Below are 19,477 nucleotides of genomic sequence, written 5' to 3'. Positions count from 1 at the left end.
AAATTACTTAAATACCATCGTGTTTTAATACACTATCCCTTATTAGATACTTGCCCGTGAGTTCGACCAGCTATCTCTCACTTACAAAGAAAAGACTATGCCACTAAACTATACCGTTTGTTGTATCGAGAAAAAAAAAAAAACAAAAAAAAAGAGAGAAAACCAATTTATCTTTTTTTTTTTTGTGGGTCTGGAAAAAAAAAGAAAAAAAAAAGGCTCAAGTAATAAGAGGAAAAAGAAAAAGAAAAAGGAAAATCCAAAACTTGCAAGGTCATATTATATTCTCTCTCTCGCTCTTTTGCTTCTGCCTCACAGTAGGGTTGCAGCAGATAAACGCCACCACTTTCTTTCTCTCTCTCTCTCAACACGCAGCAGCTCTTTGACGCCCCACTCACAAGACTCAGTCGGAGAACTAAGCAAGCCCTCTTCGACTTGGACCCCCTTTCTCCTCTGCAATAATGGGTGCCTCACTCCCTCCCAAAGAGGCCAACCTCTTCAAGCTCATCGTCGTAAGCTCCGATTTCCCTCCCCCTTTCTTTTTTTTACTTGTACTCAATGTGATCCAACCTCGATCACAATCTCTCACTCACGGAGAACAAACTCAGAAAAAAAAAACAAAAAAAAAAAACAGCTGAATGAGTAAAACCCTAGATTTATTGTTCGGCTCTTTGCTTTCTTCTGTCCTCGAAGGAGGTGTAGTAATTGGGGCTGTTTGTGATTGGTTGTGGGGTTTTTAAGCAAAACGAATGGTCAAGCTTAGTTGAAGTTTGTGGTTTTCGTGGTCAATGAATTGTATAAGATTGTTGTGGTGGGTTTAGGGACTGTAAAGCTTTAAATTTTGGTACTTGATTGGTTATTATTAGCATTAAGTATTTCGAGTAAACTCAGAGGTTAAAGTTTGGTACTTGGGATATAATCATACAGACCTCCTTATCTTTGGTATTCGAGGGTGTATTTTAGCTCTATTGGGACATATTTAGAATTGCCTAATGCACCGTGCAAGGTTCGGTCATGATCTTGTAGATTATGGTATAGAGTTGCAGGGGGAGAGTGTTGATCATGTATTCGTGCACCTGTGAAGTTGTTGCGTCTTTGTGGGAAAAGCTATTTACTTATATAGGGAGGCTGGAGTGATGCGGGAGAACTCAGTAGGAAGGATTGATTTGCTAAGCCACAAAGCTTCTGCTTTTGGCAAGGGAAAAACAGGCCAAGGTTAATATGGGGTGGTAGCTGTTCTTTGGGTGGTGTGGATGGAAAGAATAAAAGAATCTTTGAAGTGAAGAGGTGGGATTACTTTGGGAGAGAGTTAGGTTCCGGGCGTCTCTTTAGCTTCTGTTTGTGGGGAGTTTAGGAACTATACCTTGTAATTTGTTCAATTTGAAAGCAGCCATAGTCTAGGGCTTTATCTAGGCTGTTTGCCTCGCTTTATTTTATGTGGATTTCTTGTCCACCTTGTGGTATTATGCTTTTCTTGAGTTTTCAATAAAAGATGTTTTTTTTTTTCGAAAAAAAGAAAGAAAAAAAGAATGCCTACCCATGTGGATTAGCAAATACTTCACTCAAACCCTACTGAGATACACTACCATGACTGCATTACGCACATTTACCCTCTGGGTTTGTTTGTTCTTTTTGATAAAATCAGTTGAATTTGTAAAATGGAAAACATATGTTTGCCGTGTTAAAGGAAATATATTGGGTGGTACATTGCTGGAATTAGGTATCAAAGTCATAAGCGCAGATTAATTTTTATGAGCTATTGACTTATCTACATGCATATGATTTTGCTACCTTGTCTTGTTGATTTAGTGTAATTATGAAACATCTTTTGAATGTGTACAATTGGCAATCTAATCAAAATTATTTATAGCACAAAATAATTACCTGAAATCTTGCTGGTACTAATTGAAATTGCTTTTGCTTTCTATGTCACTTCAGAAATCATATGAAACTAAACAATATAAGAAGGGTCTGAAGGCAGCAGACGCCATATTGAAGAAGTTCCCAGACCATGGAGGTATGCTTTTTCAAATGCAATAACTGTTTATGAATATTTTTGTTTGTTATGGTGTGTTTTGTGCATCATTCCACTTATTAAGTGTAGTCTGATCTTTGAAGCTGAATATACATGAGTGTGTTTTAATTTGCCATGTTTCAGTTCTGGCTTGCTCATACTCATGGTTGTTTCTTGAGTGGTTACTTGATTATGTTAATTTGTTAATTTTCATTGTTATCGTTTTTATTTTTCATAAATTTTTTTATATGGTAGACTGCTTTTTCACATTAAGATATTGTTATGTTAATAAATATAATTTTTATATTTGTGTCCACACAAATGGAAAGACTTAATTTTTTTTGACTTGTGCTGCCTTTTCCAGAAACTTTATCAATGAAGGGGTTAACATTGAATTGCATGGACCGTAAATCTGAAGCATATGAACTTGTCCGGATAGGACTAAAGGTTAGAATGATATTTCTAACTTTTTTGATAGTGTTGGTTCCAAAATGATTGCTCGATCACTTTGTTAGCTAATCCTGGGTTACTTTTTTGTCTTCACGCAGAATGATCTCAAAAGTCATGTTTGCTGGCATGTGTATGGTCTGCTTTATCGATCTGACAGAGAGTACAGGGAGGCAATTAAATGCTATAGAAATGCGCTAAAGATAGATCCAGACAATATTGAAATACTACGTGACCTGTCCCTCTTACAGGTATGCTTTAGATGCCACTAGCTTATAACAAAAGTAAAAGTCTGTTGAATGGTATTATTACTTTGTGTTCAACCTGATGATAGTCTTGTTTGACCAAAGGAAAACAAGACACTGGTAATGTACTTGTTCTTGACATGGAATGTTCAGACTAGCAATTGCCACATGTACCTTGATGTATGCTTTGTAAATGTCCTAAAGATACTGATAAAAAAAAAGAAATCCAAATGTTGGATTTTCTTTGCTGCAAGATTTCCGACTTGTGATTTTTTTTTTTAATTACTCATTCGATGTCAATGCTCTTCTGTAAATATTGATAAGACATCATTGTTTGTTGTTAACTTTTATGTGCGTTTTTTTTCTTTCCTTTTTTCTTCCTTAACTGCGATTTTCTAGAAAAAAAAAGATAAGATTCAAAGGATTTTACCAGCATGCCTGAACCATTTCATGGTTGTTTGGAATTTGAATTCATTGTAGATGTCATTGGTCATAGTTAGTTCTGCCACATTGACGTCATTGGTCACAAAACATTTCATCTGTTTGGCTACTATTGGAGGGATGTTCACAGTTGATATCTCACGACCATCTCATTTGCCTAGTGTAGTATATATATAATTGATAACTATCTTGGGGTGCTGACTGCTGAGGTTTCACCTATATGCTATATAGCAGGAGATCATGATGGTTTGCTGAATAAAAGTACAACGCAGTGTGATTGTTTTGAAAGTTGCAAACCAAGGATAGGCGTGCTGTCATTTTAGACTGTAGGAGTCTTATAACACATCTGTGGTCCATGAAACTATGTTACTCTATCTCTATTAAAATGTCATAATTTGAAACGTTGAAATTTTTTCTTAACTACTTCTAGTATATATGTGAGTTAACTAGGTTAGCATTTTAACTCGGGGTCTCTCAAACCTGTAAGAAAGAAAAGTGACGTACAAAAGTATTTTCATTGCCAACATCAGATGACGTGAGTTGTTCATCAATATGGTGTTGATGAAATCTCTTTCACCCCCAAGCCCCCCCCCTCCCCCACAAAAAAAAAAACCACCATCCCCAGTTTTCCACCTCAATAAAATAGTTTACTTCACAGATTTACTAGAGCTGTAAACGGTTATACATGTTTCAAGTGTGTCAGGATCTTTCGCTGCTTTATGTGTATTTTGCACTGGTTTCGCATGCTGATTTTGCTACTGATATGATGTTTGTGCTACTTTTTTTTAACCGGCCTATGGGGCTTTTGAAAAATTTAGCTTTTCATATGTATGTGTAATCCTCTTAGCTTTCAATTAGCTGCTGATGCATTTTACCAATCATGGTACAGGCTCAAATGCGGGATTTGACAGGATTTGTTGAGACAAGACAGCAACTCCTGACCTTGAAACCAAATCATCGCATGAATTGGATTGGCTTTGCAGTCTCCCATCATTTAAACTCAAAGTATGATTTAGATTTGCTAAAATTCTAATGACTGCTAGTACTTTTTATTTTCATTCTAATGCCTGTCTTGGGGTGAAGGTTTGAGGCCCACCATTTAGAATGTCTTATTAATACATTTACATCAGTTTTAGAATTCAAGCTTGTAAACTATGATGTTACTAGGTTGATGTGTTGAAGTTGTAATGATATTGAGTCCCACTAGTTGGAATGTCTTCTTACTGCATTTGACATTACTTTCAGACTTAAAAGTCTGTAAATTTTGATGCTATCATGCTGATGTGTTAAAGTCACACTAATAGTATTTGTTAGTTTGATCATAGATAGTTATTTTAATCATTTAGTATAGGACACTAACTAGTTATTTGTTATATAATAGTGCCGTAAAAGCTGTTGAAATTCTGGAAGCATATGAAGGAACACTAGAAGATGATCATCCTCCGGATAATGAACGTTGTGAGCATGGGGAAATGCTTTTATATAAGGTAGTTTCATTGATGGTTTTAATCTAAAGTCCTCCACTTTTCTCTAGTTGCAGTATACTCTGGAATGTCAAGTTCATGTGGGATTTGTCCGGGATCCATAGGGGGGGGGTGGGGTCTGTACATTTAATTGTTTAGATCAAACAACCTTGCCCTCTCCATTCCTGTACAAATAGAGATGAGACTTTTCTTTAATACAAGTTATCAGAAACCCTTCCACTTATTTGACACTAGTGCAGAGTTCCTGCAATAGGTTTTACTGTTCCAAACAAGCAAAATAGTACACTTGCAAGAATTTATATGCAACATTCTTATTTCCTTTGGACTCCATAAAGAAAGAGTTACACTGATTAAATCAATTTTGGTTATGACATAAAATTAATTCTACTGAGGTGTTTAATTGTTTATATAAGCTGCATATATTGGTCATAGACATATAGGTGATGAGCACATTTAGAAGTTTGTTTATGTCATGTTAAGACAGTTAACTGCGCTTGAGAGAGAGTTGGGGACTGTGGTTGTGCTAGATCGAGTTTCAGTCATGACTGAGCTAGCTAGTATTTTGCCTTGCAAAATACTTGAAATATGATATGTGGACTTCCTTTTCATTGGTATCATTGGAATTATTATCTTTAAAGTAAAGCTTTCTGAAGGACCATAGTATAAAGAAATCTTGGAAACTTTTTTGTCATCATCATAAATTGTGCTACTGCCTGAAGGACCATAGTATAAAGAAATCTTGGAAACTTTTTTGTCATCATCATAAATTGTGCTACTGCCTGAAGTAGGAAGAATTAAAAAATTTGGCAAGTTTCTTCTTCATAAACATAGCATCCTTATTTGTTAAATAATTCTATAAACCGTGACTCTGTTATCTTGTTGTGGTCAATCTTTTTAATTTTTGCTGGAAGCACAGTGACATTTTATGATGTTCTTCAGTATAATTTTTTTTTTTCCTGGTGGTTGTGTGTCAATGTCTCCAGGTTTCATTGCTAGAGGAAAGCAGCTTAATGGAAAGAGCTCTCCAGGAATTGCATAAGAAAGAGCCGAAAATAGTAAGTGTGCATTTCACTTGTTGCTGTTTAACATGTGATGCTTAATGTTATGCTTTGAGTATGATGCGTTTCTGGTTCTTATCATCTGGTTTTGATGTTTTTAAGGTCGATAAATTGGACTATAAAGAACAAGAGGTTTCTCTTTTGGTGAAGCTTGGTCGGCTAGAAGAAGGTGCTGAACTGTATAGGGTATTGCTTTCCATGAATCCTGACAATTACAGGTATGGCCAGTTTTCGGTATCCATGTTTGCATTTGATAAAGGTTTAGAGAGATGCCAAATTCAGCCCCATATATTATTAGTATTACCCCGCCTGACCTGGGGTCCTGGGATATTCCCGGTTTGTTCCCCGATTATTATTATTATTATTTTTTGCGTAAAATTAGAAGTTAAAATTTTATTGGCAGAATGTGATGTGCTTAATTTGAGAGATTCTGGAGAAAAGTAGTTGAATTGTTTACCTACACATAATATAAAATAAAAGAAAAGAAATGACTTGCATTCTAGCTGTTGATTTCTCTGTATGTTGCTCTTATTTGCGACTGCATGTTCACATGCCACTGCTGTGCTTAAGGGTGGTGTTAAGGAAGTTACTTTTTTTAATGTTCAGATATTATCAAGGATTGCAAAAATGCCTCGGGCTGTATGCAGAAAATTCCCAGTATTCACCTGATGAAATAGAAAGGTTAGATGACTTGTACAAATCACTTGGGCAGAAATACAACTGGTCTTCAGCTGTTAAGGTAACAAGTTCCCTCACTTTATATATGTACATGTTTATTTCTTTCTTTCTTTTTGCCTTGCAAGAATTTTAAATTATCTACTGTTGTAGCTCAAGACTCTGCCTAGTATATATTAGTGTCAGTTGAGCATCTTATTCTGTTGCTCAAACAGTCGCTCTTTCTTTTGCATACTTCTTGTCCGCTTTTTTGTATTATGCTTTTTGTTTAATTAATAAAAAGCTATTTCTTTTCAAAATAAAATAAATAAAATAAAATAATATAATATTATCTACCATCTGTACATTCCCATATGATTGGTCTCTGGTTTTTATAGACATGTTCCCTCTTAGAGGCATAGCATTGCTTTTTTATCCCTTTTCGTTCTTACCAGATCATGGGTGAGATTTATGGTTAGAAAAAAGATGGCCTCAGGGCAGCTCATTGTCCTGTCTTAAGGGCATCTCTCACTTTCTCTTCTGTATAAAGACACAAAAGCAAAGTGATGCTACATGGAAATAACACTTCAATCAGAAAATTAGCATCACAACTTTGAAAGAGTTTAATACATGTGAAAGGTCCTACACTAAAATTTTCTGTCAGACAATACTTTTGGTATAGCAAAAACTTGTTGCTTATGGTGTTAATCTAAATTGCATGATGATTTCTCATAATATAACTCGGAAAAGCTTACTTGGGGTTCCCCCATTTTTCATCAGAGGATCCCACTTGATTTTCTACAAGGTGAAAAGTTCCGCGAAGCAGCAGATAATTATATCAGGCCTCTCCTGACTAAGGTATGTATCCAGTACTTTTCATAGAGTTCTTATTCGCCTGCCTATTTTCTATAAGGATCCCACTTGATTTTCTACAAAATAGATACAGTTATTCACCTTCCTAGTTATCTATTTTGACAAAGCTCTTTGATGTTCCAGGGAGTTCCTTCATTATTCTCTGATCTTTCTCCTCTGTATGATCACCCTGGAAAAGTTAGTTTTACATCCTTATTAATCTTTTGATATAATTTCTTATTGTTTGTTATTGTGAAATTGAATGGTATTTTGGTGGGATCATCAACTCTTTGGTTTGAATGTTTAACTTTAGCTAGTCTTATCCAGGCAGACATTCTTGAACAACTTATCCTTGAGTTGGAGCATTCAGTTCGGGTGACTGGTGCATACCCTGGGAGGTAACATATGATCATAGTAATTTTGTTTGATATTTCAGTACCTGCCTACACTTTGCTCTATGCCAATGATGCCTTGTTATACAAAACAGAGAATAAAAATACCTTTCTTAAAAGTCATATAATTTTAGAAAAAAGAAAATCACAAATGTTTCTTTTTCAGTTTATGTTACGGATTGGTTTTGGCACTCCACATTGGCCACATTTTGACACGCGCAGTCAACTTTTAAGTACTTAATAGTGGAGTGCAAGTGCGAAAGTGGAGTTCCAAAATGGCTCTTTTTATTTTCTTAACTCTAACAAATAGTTAACTGATAATATGGTGATTTTCCATGGATTTGATTTTTGAAAAATATTGTTGAACAGGTATGTTTAGAGTGTGTTGACTTTTTGTGATGGTGGCTTTATGACTGGTTGTAAATGTTTCTGTAGAATAGGTGTTAATCTTTAATTTACTTGCATTTGATGATTTGAAGTATTTATACTGATGTGCTGTTGCTTTTATTGAATGCAGGGTAGAGAAGGAGCCCCCTTCAACACTTTTGTGGGCCTTGTTTCTGTTGGCTCAGGTTGACTGTTTTTCCTTTAAATAATGCTTTTGTTCCATTCTAGTTTCTTGTAAGCCTTCTGTTTGTGTCTCTGAATTCGGATATGCTTATAGATTCTGTGTTGATGCAGCATTATGATAGACGAGGCCAATATGACGTGGCTTTATCTAAAATTGATGAGGCCATAGAGCACACTCCAACTGTGATTGATTTATATTCTGCCAAGGTTGGTTATCTGCTTAAGCTTTTGCTGTTTATGTTATCTTCCAATTCTACCGGTATTTGCTTTAAATCATATGTCTTCCGTGGTATTTGACAATGGGGTTTGAGTTTTGGCCTTGAGATTGGATTTGTTGATTGAAGTCATTAATGTATCTACCGAAAAGTATGAAATAACAATTGTTTCTTTTGTTCAAGTTTTCAAATAAATTATGGTATAACCGGTGAACGAATAACATTGAGATTTTAAGAATCTAGTACTAAAAAAATGCTCTCTGGGTTGTAATGCAATGCCAATTGTCTGATGCAAATTTGGAATGTCAATTTGCCATTTTCTGGTACAGTTTGTGGTTTCTTAGAATGCATATGAACCTTTTCTTTTATATTGTGGAACCACAAGTTTCAAGACCACAAGCAAAATCTCAAGTAAAATTTTCAGATTTGTTTCCGAGGGTTGATACAGTTCTGTTGTTTTTTCTTTTATATATTAATATTTGTACTAATGATAGTTCACTGTGTTTCGACTGTCTACATTATCACATATGGGTAATAGTGTTGTTCCCAGCATAATCTTATCTTTACTGTGCAGAGAGCAACAATGTATTGATACATACATATGATTTTGTACATATATTGTTGGTGAACTTTTTGGTGTCCAAAAAATATTCTCATATGTCTTTTGTTCAGAGTCGGTTTTTGAAGCATGCTGGTGATTTGGCTGCCGCTGCTGCATTGGCAGATGAAGCTAGATGTATGGATCTTGCAGATCGCTATATAAACAGTGAATGTGTTAAGCGCATGCTGCAGGCTGATCAGGTTGGCTTCACATCTCCTTTTCTTTTTCCGAAGTATTACTTTTTTTTATTTATTATTACTTATTTTTATTATTATTAATCTTTTTAAATAGCAAACTTAGGTTTTGTAGTACAGGGAAGAAATTGCAGAGTTTTGTTTGTGATTTAGGTATTTTTCTTGGAGAGGAATAATCCGATATTTGTATAGCATAGGGAGATGAGGATGGAGTTGTTGTAGGAAAAAAGAGTGTTTATTGGTCCTCTTTTTGGGCTTCTGTTTCAGCAGCTTGTAGGAGTGTAAGTCTGTCTTCCATCTTGTAGACTTGGAAGGCAGTGATGGGATAGTTTTCCAAGATGCATGCTTTGTATTGTTTCGAGTTCTTGTAAATTTTTCTTATTTGTGGACTTTTGTCCACTGCATGTACTTGTTCTAGTTATATCTTAATAACGTTATTCTCTTCTGAAAAATGAATGAAAATAAAATGTACAAAATGGATGGACAAGGAGTTGGTCTAACCAAGCCGCTTAAAGCAAAGGCATGCTTTGAGAAAAAAAGTAGATAAACGGCCACATAATATGTAATTTTACTATTAAATTTGGGTGCTGATTGCTGTTGCTTTTTTCTCTATAGAATCTCAGGAGCTGAATTGTTTGACATGCTTTTTTTAATTTTATTTCCTACTTTTTGAAGGTTCCTTTGGCAGAGAGAACTGCTGTATTGTTCACGAAAGATGGTGATCAGCACAACAACCTTCATGATATGCAGTGCATGTGGTTTGTATTGTCTGTTACCATTTTTTGCTTTCATGACTTGGCTTTTTGGTGAAGGGTGCTCATGTTTGTTCTTTGTCGTTCATAAGGTATGAGCTTGCCTCTGGTGAGAGTTATTTCCGGCAGGGTGATCTTGGACGAGCTCTGAAAAAATTTTTAGGTGTGGAGAAACACTATGCTGATATTACAGAAGACCAGTTTGACTTTCATTCTTATTGCCTAAGGAAAATGACTCTGCGTTCCTATGTGGAAATGCTTAAATTCCAAGATCGGTTGCATTCACATGCATATTTTCACAAAGCAGCAGCTGGTGCAATCAGGTGAAGCATATTCATTAGGAACCGTGAAATGGCTTTAAGATTAGTCACAAATTATTATTTTCCACTTTTGTTCGTCTCTGCCTTCCTTGATGTCGTGTTGCATCCTTTGCAATCTGGGATAATCAGGTTAGATGTAGTATGATGGTTACTTGTCTTAAGTTGTTGACTTTGAAAGTGGTTGTCCTGTTCAGAATGCTTTTCATTTTATCACTTAAGTTGCTTCAAAACAAAAATGAATGCTCTCATTGTTCAGTTAGTATTATTTTTTGGACTTTTGTTTGTCTTTCCATTTCTTGTTCTCGTATTGTTGCATTTGTCTGGGATTTTTAGATTAGATAAAAGATGATGGTTATGTGTCTTAAATTGTTATAATGGTATGTGCCCCAGAGTTTTTAGAGTTGATCCTTTACTTGCACTTGAATATGTGCAGTTGTTTATTCTTGTTGCATGTTCAAACTTACGGATTTAGTTAACATGCAGATGCTATTTGAAGTTGTATGATTCTCCTTTGAAATCAACATCTGAAGAAGATGATGATATGTCAAAGTTGCTGCCTTCTCAGAAGAAGAAAATGAGGCAAAAACAGAGAAAGGCAGAAGCACGAGCTAAGAAAGTATAGTATTTTGTAGCTTGTGATGTGAGTTTATGTTTTATTTGTATTTTCTTATTTACTAATATATACCATTATATCAGGAGGCAGAAGGTAAAAATGAAGAATCTAATGTTAGTGGTGTGTCCAAGTCTGGGAAACGACCTGTAAAGCCTGTAGATCCAGATCCTCATGGGGAGAAATTGTTGCAGGTCTGGTTTAATGTTTATACATGTATCTTTTTTGTTGCATCTAGTAAATGATATGAATCCCACTTACACTGTTACACATTTACTCAGGTCAACGATCCCATGTCAGAAGCTACAAAGTACTTGAAGCTGCTTCAGAAGAATTCTCCCGAGTCCTTGGAGACACACTTGCTTTCTTTTGAAGTAAATATGAGAAAGCAGAAGATTCTGCTAGCCTTTCAGGTAATGTTATGTTCAAATGTTGACTGAGATGCCTCTGATTAAATTTTCTCACATTAAAATTCGATCAACCAAGATTTTAAAACAAATGGACACAGTTATTAATTGGAGTTTGTATTCTGTACTTTTCCATTTATTACGAAAACAGTTGTCAGGATACAGCAACACAATCTCACATGTCTGTTGAGCAATTTACAAGATTCTCTAGGCTTGGTTTATTAAGCTCAACACACTTTTGATTTATGACATTATTTATTAATTTATTTCTCGTCTCTTTTTTTGACTCTAGGCTCTGAAGCAGCTACTGCGATTGGATGCCGAACACCCTGATTCGCATCGCTCTTTGGTAAGTTATACCTGTTTGGTCTTTGGTCTATGTGTGCTTGCTTGTTTATATGTGGGGTTGTATGCTCTGATACTTATCTAGCGGCCTTTATTGGTGACCTCAATATGGGCAGATTAAATTTTTCCATAAAGTCGACATGATGCCTGCTCCGGAGACTGATACCGAGAAACTGATTTGGAGCGTATTGGGAGCAGAGCGCCCCCTTATCAGGTATGTCCACTTTGCTCCCTCTCCCTCTCTGTGCCCACGTTGCCCACAAATTGAAGCCAATCATTTGTTTCTATTGGTTTATAGTCGATTGCAGGGAAACTCATTGGTGGAGGCAAACATGAATTTCTTGGAAAAACATCAAGGTGACTTTAAGCTTATCATTGAAAATGGAAGATGAATGATCACCTTATTGTTTTTGCCATTTATTTATTCATGTCTTTGTTCTTTATGCAGATTCCTTGATGCATAGAGCTGCAGTTGCAGAGGTTCTGTATGCTTTGGAACCTAACAGGAAAGATGAGGCTATTGCATTAATTGAAGATTCAACCAACAATATGGTTCCCAAGTAATGCCCTGTGCCATTTCGTTTATCTTGTTTATGAAAGTTACAATTTTGGGGATCTCTAGGATTGAGTATTCATTGAATTTTTCCATGTTATTTCACAGTACTAATGGAGCCCTTGGACGGGTCAGAGAGTGGAAACTCAAGGATTGCATTACTGTTGACAGACTTCTTAAGACATTCCTTGTTGATGCTGCTGCTGCTTTGAGTAAGTACCAAAACTAGATTGTACTTCTGTTTCTTTTATACAATATAATTTAAGACTAGAACCTGTATATCTAGTTGCTTGGTGAGCATGTTTTAGCCTATTCGTGTTCTATATTTAAAGTTGTGTTTCTGTTTACAAAATCTGAAAGTTTTGCGCATCAGATGTTGTCAATATTACATTTGTTATGTCAGAGATAGGATTCCTGTATTTACATGATTCTATAATCATTGTCTCCATATTCACATCTCTCTTCTTAACGACATTGTTGGGGTTTTGCATTATATCATATATGTATCTTAGAACCTTACAATGTAAAAGGTCACAAGTCGGGCAGTTCTTCTGATTCAAGATATGGACTCCTCTAATAACTCTTTCGATGTAGGATGGAAAGAGCGATGCGCTGAGTATTTCCCTTACTCAACTTACTTTGAAGGCAGTCGCAGTTCTGCTGTACCTGATTCAGCTTACAACCAAAATGGTAGTGCGAACCATGCAGACCATGGACATAATGCAGGCTCCATTGCAGTAAATGGAAATTTGGAGGCATTTAAAGACCTCACAATCCAATGATGAAGTTGAATAGAAACATTAACTAGAGGAAAATGCAAGTTCACCATGTGTGATTGGCAAATCACGAAACCAATCTGCAAGTCAGAAACATATGCCATAGAGCAGAGTAGGTTGCACCTCGTTCAGAGAAAGCTGGGGTTTTGTGCGAAGTTAATAGTATGCTTGCAAGAAGTTGACGTTTCCCAATTTTTAATCTGAAAATGTGTATAATCTACTTTTACTGTGCTTCTAGAATTTATTTTTTATTTTAGTTTTTAAATTTGGTCACATTTTTGTGTTGATCTTTAGATGAGGCTGCATCTTGGGATGTGTGCCCCCAAATTTGAGTTTATATTTGAGGGAGGAGCTACAGAATTTCGTTTTGAGTACTGTTTTTAGATCCGGTCAGAATAGATACCAGGAGTTGTTGTACCCTTTCTCATTTCATTGACTTCAATCATGTATAAACACCAAATTATTTGAAAATTTTTGCTCTATGAATCGATAGTTTCCATCAAATAATTCTGCAATTTGTGGTAATGTTAATCATGGCAATGAGATTGTGAAGTACGGCAATCATTTTTGTTTCAACATCTCGGTTCAGTTTCGAGCTGCAGTGTCACAGTTTATAAAGTAGGGTCCAAGTAATTTTTTGTCATTCACCAGTGTATAACAAAAAGATGAATTTATTGGAAAAGCTATTCTTTGAATGAGAAAAATATCAGCTGTTGTTTACAACCACTTGGATCATTACTAAGCGCAAGGCAATCTGATGAAACTAAAATGGAAATGGAGTTGGGTTCAAATTTAAGGATGCTTCAGTTCACAACATTCGATGAAGAGGTGTGTGTGTGTGTGTATTTTTCTGCCGTAGCAATGCTCTATAAATGTCCAACAGGGGAGAGGGAACTCACCTTTATATTTAAACTGTAGACGATATTTACAGATAAACCGAAGCACTTCACCCTATTACTGAACCTGAGATAGTCTCAGCAGTCTCAACAATATAGAATTCTGTCATTTTCTGTCCTTTCATATACTTAGCAATCAGCTGTGCCCAGCTCCTCACCCTATTGCTGGCTGGAGTCTCTGGCTGGCGTGGTACCGCTGCTCTCTCCAACCTCCGACTTACAGAGGGGGCATGAGGCATTGATTTTCAACCATTTGTCAACACACTCCACATGAAAGACATGTGAACATGTTAATTCTCTTACCTCATCATTATCTGAATAATTTGCCAGGCAAATACTACAAACCTGCACATGGAAGGAGAAAGCACATTAATTGAATGATAATAGCACAAGAACTTTTGGTCTTGTGATCACTCCTACCTTGTGCAATCAAGATGATTTGATTGATGTATAATAGCACTGGGTAGTTGATTCAGAAAGAATAATAATACTAAGAGAAGATTCTGTGATATGCTAAACTAGTTTCCCCTAGAGAGCTCAAGATTGAAGGTAATTAATTTAAATTTCTAGTCTAGCTAGTCAAATGATCATAGACAAATTCACCCATATACAGTAATACGATAATATTATATCTATTTTTGTTATGGTCTGAAAGAAATAAAATACAATCTTTTATTTATAGCAATGAAGCGTGATTGATCTCATGGCTACAGTCTCCTGAAACCACTTAAATGAATCTCGATAGTAATTCAGCACCTGTTGTGATAGAGAGGGATGTTCTTAATGTAAACCCAGTAGTTATATCCAACAGGCAATCAACTTTTATCAGTAAGGTATGCAGAAGGAGCATGAATTTTCAACTGTGCTAGAATTTCCTGAATTGATAAAGAAAGTTGATCGGGGATCCAATATTCCAAATTGGGTCAAGCTTTGATTAATTTCAAGGACCATGAACTCAGATGGCACTATTAGGAAGAAAAAGAAAAAGGAAAAAAAAAAAAAAACACAGAAGGCCCCGAACATACTCACCGCATCTTCTTCTGATATTGCACGCTCCTTCTCTGTCCCTGCAGCCAAGAGTCCTCCTTCACCAGAGGTGTTGCTCTCCTGATCATCATTCATACCATTTCTCTTCAGCTTGAATTTGTAGGTTGGCAGAGCATTAATTGACTCTGTGGTGGCTCCTCTAGTCTGAGCATGGTCCTCTCGGAATCCCAGGACAGAGATGATGCACGGCAGGCAGCAACAAATTGTTGCACACAGTATGAATGGCATGGCATATCCGATACAGCTAAAGGTAAGGAACACTATGCATAACCTACAAGAAACCCAGGAATCTTTAGATGACTCAATAACCTAGCGAATGTTAAAGACTCTGTCATTAAGAGGTACCTATACAATTTAGGAGCATCAGAGGGAGAAGAGTGACCTCCAAAAATCCACACATTTCCCACAACAAACCAGACTGCGAAGAAGCAATCTAATGCCATCTTGAAATGATCCACCAACCCATTAAGTCTGCAACACAGTAACTTCTTTAGTTAATGACACGATCTATATATGATGTCTGATTTGTATGGATCATTATGAAAACAGAAAAAGCGAAAGAATAAAAGATGCTTACAAATATCTTGAAAATAGTAGTTACAACATTTGATGTAGCAAATAGGACTTCAATCTACGTGTTCATCATGTTGCAATTTATTGTGTTATTTAGATATGTACATGAAAACAAATTCAACACTAAACAAATCTTCTGACTTAATTCTCAAAAGTAATTTCTAATAAGTGAGCTCACACCATACAACTTATCAAGATGCGTGTTTCTATCTTAGCATGGATAGCAACCAGAGTATAAAAGACAGCCAAGTAGCCAAAAAATAAAAACTTTTGTAAAGAACAATAAAACCTAGATGAGGTGACCACTCTATGGAATAGAGTAAGGTTTTAGAAATCTGCTGTACTTAAAATTTCAGTCATGTTCACCCGGTCACCAGGTGACCATGGATTTGTGGTCACGCACGCTTGGATTTAATTCCAGGTGAACACTACTCCTTAAAAACATATTCTCTGTGTGTGTGTGTGTGTGTGTGCACGCTGTGAGTTTTTTAACAGTATCATATACTTTTATTGATAAATTGTTCATCATAGAATTGTAATCCAGCAAAGGCGTACAAATAATAGCAAAACATTACAAAGTGTGTGTGCTCTGAGTTTTTTAACAGTATCATATACTTTTATTGGTAAATTGTTCATCATAGAATTGTAATCCAGCAAAGGCGTACAAATAATAGCAAAACATTACAAAGGAAAACAAAGCATGACTTGGTACAGAATCCTTAGAAGAGCTTTGACACAACACACACACACACACACACACACACACATAATAGGTATTTGTAAATATATGAAAGCATGTAGTTATCAGAGCAAACACAGGTATGTATATATATGAAAATACATATGTAGTTATCCAGCATGCTCACCAGGAAACCTGGCGGACGACAGTATCAACAAGTACAATGAAGGGCATCCTAGTTAATAAAATATGAAATGAAACGTAAAAGGAAAAACAAAAACCTTGCACTTGAGGGTTCTGCAACTTGAGGGTTTCTCATGACTGTTTCTGTAGTGTGATTTCTTTCTTCGTCTGAAGCTGGAGTAATTGAAATAGCTGTATAAGAAGTTGGTTCAGGAGGATTGCGTTCAGAAGACCCTTGATGAGATTGAGTGGATTCTAGCTCAGCACCCCTGTTGCGGTTACGGAATCTCCAGTAAAGAATAGGTAGTGTTGCAACACAGCCAGATGCATAACCCACAATCCATGCAAACAAAGGGGCTTGCGGATTTTCATTTGTCGACAATGACAAAACAACAATAGATGCTATTATCTGACTCATAGTGACAAGAAGTTCAACAGAAAGCCACAGCCCTGAATTCAATGGGCTTCTTCTGTGGCGACTATACCCATCACCCCGCCTCATAAATGATGAACTCCTAGCACTTAATCTGTTTGACGAAGTTGAAGCAGCCTGATAAGTGGGGGCATGTGTAATACGTGACAGTCTATCTTCATGCTGAGGTAAGTCCACTCTAGGAGGTTGATCATCATTAGATGAACTTGATGAGGTATCATCATTCCTCGTTACGTCAATTACGTGCACATGACTGTTGGGGCTTTCCATCTGCTCTAGTAGCAAAGGATATTGGTCACTTCGAGAGTCGCTATGTGGTTCTGGAGAGGGAACATCCATCTAAGTCCGCCAACCAACTTAGAGGGCGAGAATGCATAGATTGGTAAAAATGAGCTTTCTGTATTTGTGCACTCTATCTACAAATCCCCTTCTCTTTCTTAACAGATGAAAAATTCATCTGATATCCTCATTGGCTTGCATGCAGCTTGTAACATGTGGAAAATTTGAAACTACATGCTTTGAAGAATTTGTTTTTATTTCATATGTAAGCTGCGACACAATCAGAACCGTTATTAGTCCCTCTTTTATGTAATTTCTATAAAACCTTAAATGAGCAATACTACATTTTAACATGTTAATGTGAATAAGTAAAAGCTGGCAAGCAGGATTGCGATCAATGTAGTTGGTATAAGCAATGCCATCCTATCAAAAAGATCTTCTTTATCACATTGTTAAACAGTGGGGTAGCTACATGGTTTGTGAGAATAGCAGATGCACATACATTACACAATCACTCTCCAAGAACGGGGAGACAGCGAGGCGGTTACATGATTCGTGCGAACAGAAAACTATCTCTTCATAGCAAATATGCATGGAGACAAATAATAAACAAAAACCAAATTCTAACAATAGATAAAATTAGACAAGTGGAATGTAAAAGTGTAATATAATCATCTGATATCACAAAAACCTCAAAAGAATAGTTCTTAAGAGAAAACAAGCTTGCAGAATCTGAACTACCTAAGTGGGTTTAGGGTAATTACAAATTGATCGGATATGCATTGCCTTTTCACTAACTGTTAGTTCTGAAACCAGTAGTAAAACACAAGCCAATGCACAAAAGCCTCAAAACAAGAAGACCCACTTACTGTAAAAGCAAACTAGTCCAATTCTACACAAAATCCCATGTCTCAAAAACTTCATATCCACACAATCCACTGATTAAAACTTTCCCAAGTACTGCCCATCCTCCCAGAACGATCAAATTCAAGAAATGATATTAACTCCATGACAAAACTCAAAACCCACAAATAATTATCTAGATTAACCAACAGATAACAACAATATTATACAGAAATCAAAACCCTAAACCCAAAATAATGATAAAAAAAAAAAAAATGAAGGAGATAGAAAATTTTACCAGATTCAGCTAGAATATGAGATGGACTGATTATTCGGCTTTGAGATTAAAGCTCCTATCTTTGCATCCTTTATATCAGGCTTTCCGTAGACAACAAAAAACAAAACGTCAGCAAACCCATCACAGAGAGAGGCAGAGTAAACGTTGTGATCTCAGACCAAGAAAAAACGTAGTAATGAGACATTAACTGTGGCAGTGACAGAGAGTTTATGCGCCGTTGGATTGTGGGGGATGGAAATCAAGAGGTTGGTTGCCTTTGATGAACGGTTGGTATTCACTTGGTTTGGTTGGACCAAAACTAGTGTAACCGAGTGTGCTTTCGACTCGCGAGTCAAAAAAACCAAGATCGAGCTCAAGTCAACTCGTGTGTATATATATATATATATATATATATATTTTGTCAACTTATTGCATTGTTAAAGAAATTACACATAATGACTCATTCTGGTGAGACTGTTAAAAGAGTCACTATCTAAATAATTCAACATTTTTAAAGATCATTAATCACAGCAGAAAACTATCCATAAACATCCTCGAAAATCAAGGGAAAATTGGCGACATATCTCATTCCTGAGCCGAAGCTGGCTCCATTTCTAATAGGAGAGAACCCTCACTTACCTCAGTAGCCTTCACCTCAGTGACCTTCAATGAAGCCCCATCAGAAGCCACCAAAGTAGATGTCTCACCCTCCACTGGCCCAGCATCCACCATCATATTGCCTTCGTCCACCAATTTTCGGGCCACTCTCTTACTCTTCACACCAGAACCTTTCTTGTTTTTTGACCCTTTAGGTCTACCCCGTTTATTCTTCACTGGAGAAATCTTCACCACCCCATTGTGATTGGGTAAGTCAAAGCCTTCTTTAACATCCAAACAAGCTAAAGAAGACGAATCAATCTTCAGCTTAGCTTTCTTTATGGGTCAAGCTGGAACCAACCCAACATGACGCTTGACACCGCTCATCTGCTCCACCTCCATCACTGTGGTCATAACCATTTTTTCCACAGTCCTCGTCGTCGAAGCAGTCACGTTCCAGCTTGGCACAACCTTCAACAACTCTGCAGATCGGTTCACAATCTCGGCCAAGCTAGGATTTTGTCCCCCTGCTGACGTTAGCCCTACATGTTGAACACCAGAACCCATCCTCTCCACTGGGTTTGACACCAGAAGAAAACGTGTAAGGCCTAAACCACCATCAGGGCCGGTCCTGAGATTCCAACGGCCTAAGGCAAATAATTAAAATGTGGCCTCCTAAATAAAATTTGCGCCACATAACAGTACAAAATCATGTGTTTTGAATAAATGTAAATATATTTTGT

At 36.5% G+C, this 19,477-nt stretch overlaps 2 protein-coding genes across 2 annotated transcripts; one reads left to right on the top strand and one right to left on the bottom strand.

Annotated features, from left to right (window-relative positions):
• The first annotated feature begins 286 nt into the window (after positions 1-286).
• Positions 287-13,434, top strand: LOC133725171 (N-terminal acetyltransferase A complex auxiliary subunit NAA15). The gene is made up of 26 exons (XM_062152302.1): positions 287-509; positions 1,936-2,014; positions 2,376-2,458; positions 2,560-2,709; positions 4,034-4,149; positions 4,526-4,631; positions 5,612-5,683; positions 5,789-5,904; positions 6,293-6,425; positions 7,121-7,198; positions 7,337-7,390; positions 7,520-7,590; positions 8,102-8,156; positions 8,266-8,361; positions 9,042-9,170; positions 9,840-9,922; positions 10,009-10,239; positions 10,720-10,852; positions 10,933-11,040; positions 11,128-11,259; positions 11,546-11,602; positions 11,715-11,812; positions 11,897-11,955; positions 12,047-12,158; positions 12,260-12,363; positions 12,746-13,434. Exons 1-26 carry the CDS (start codon positions 459-461, stop codon positions 12,931-12,933), a joined length of 2,694 nt encoding a protein of 897 aa, XP_062008286.1. The 5' UTR covers positions 287-458; the 3' UTR covers positions 12,934-13,434.
• A 366-nt stretch (positions 13,435-13,800) lies between these two features.
• On the bottom strand, positions 13,801-18,384 carry LOC133725172 (E3 ubiquitin-protein ligase At1g63170). The gene is made up of 5 exons (XM_062152303.1): positions 18,159-18,384; positions 16,404-17,287; positions 15,216-15,341; positions 14,853-15,141; positions 13,801-14,168 (listed from the first exon to the last, which is right to left on the bottom strand). The coding sequence occupies exons 2-5, from the start codon at positions 17,075-17,077 to the stop codon at positions 13,983-13,985; spliced, it is 1,275 nt and encodes a 424-aa protein (XP_062008287.1). The 5' UTR covers positions 17,078-17,287; positions 18,159-18,384; the 3' UTR covers positions 13,801-13,982.
• Positions 18,385-19,477: the final 1,093 nt, after the last annotated feature.

The sequence above is a fragment of the Rosa rugosa genome, chromosome 1, assembly GCF_958449725.1.
Source record: "Rosa rugosa chromosome 1, drRosRugo1.1, whole genome shotgun sequence".
Lineage (NCBI taxonomy): Eukaryota > Viridiplantae > Streptophyta > Magnoliopsida > Rosales > Rosaceae > Rosa > Rosa rugosa.
This window is presented reverse-complemented; position numbering and strand designations above follow the sequence as displayed.

Bases quoted from the DNA above. Each gene is read 5' to 3' on its own strand.
- LOC133725171 (XM_062152302.1), top strand. From the start codon at position 459: ATGGGTGCCTCACTCCCTCCCAAAGAGGCCAACCTCTTCAAGCTCATC. The intron at 4,150-4,525 runs GTATGATTTAGA...GTTATATAATAG, and splicing joins TCCCATCATTTAAACTCAAA to TGCCGTAAAAGCTGTTGAAA. The intron at 9,923-10,008 runs GTTTGTATTGTC...GTCGTTCATAAG, and splicing joins CATGATATGCAGTGCATGTG to GTATGAGCTTGCCTCTGGTG.
- LOC133725172 (XM_062152303.1), bottom strand. From the start codon at position 17,077: ATGGATGTTCCCTCTCCAGAACCACATAGCGACTCTCGAAGTGACCAA. The intron at 15,342-16,403 runs GTTTTTGTTTTT...ACTGTGTTGCAG, and splicing joins GCAGAACCCTCAAGTGCAAG to ACTTAATGGGTTGGTGGATC. The intron at 15,142-15,215 runs GTACCTCTTAAT...GGTTTCTTGTAG, and splicing joins GATGCTCCTAAATTGTATAG to GTTATGCATAGTGTTCCTTA.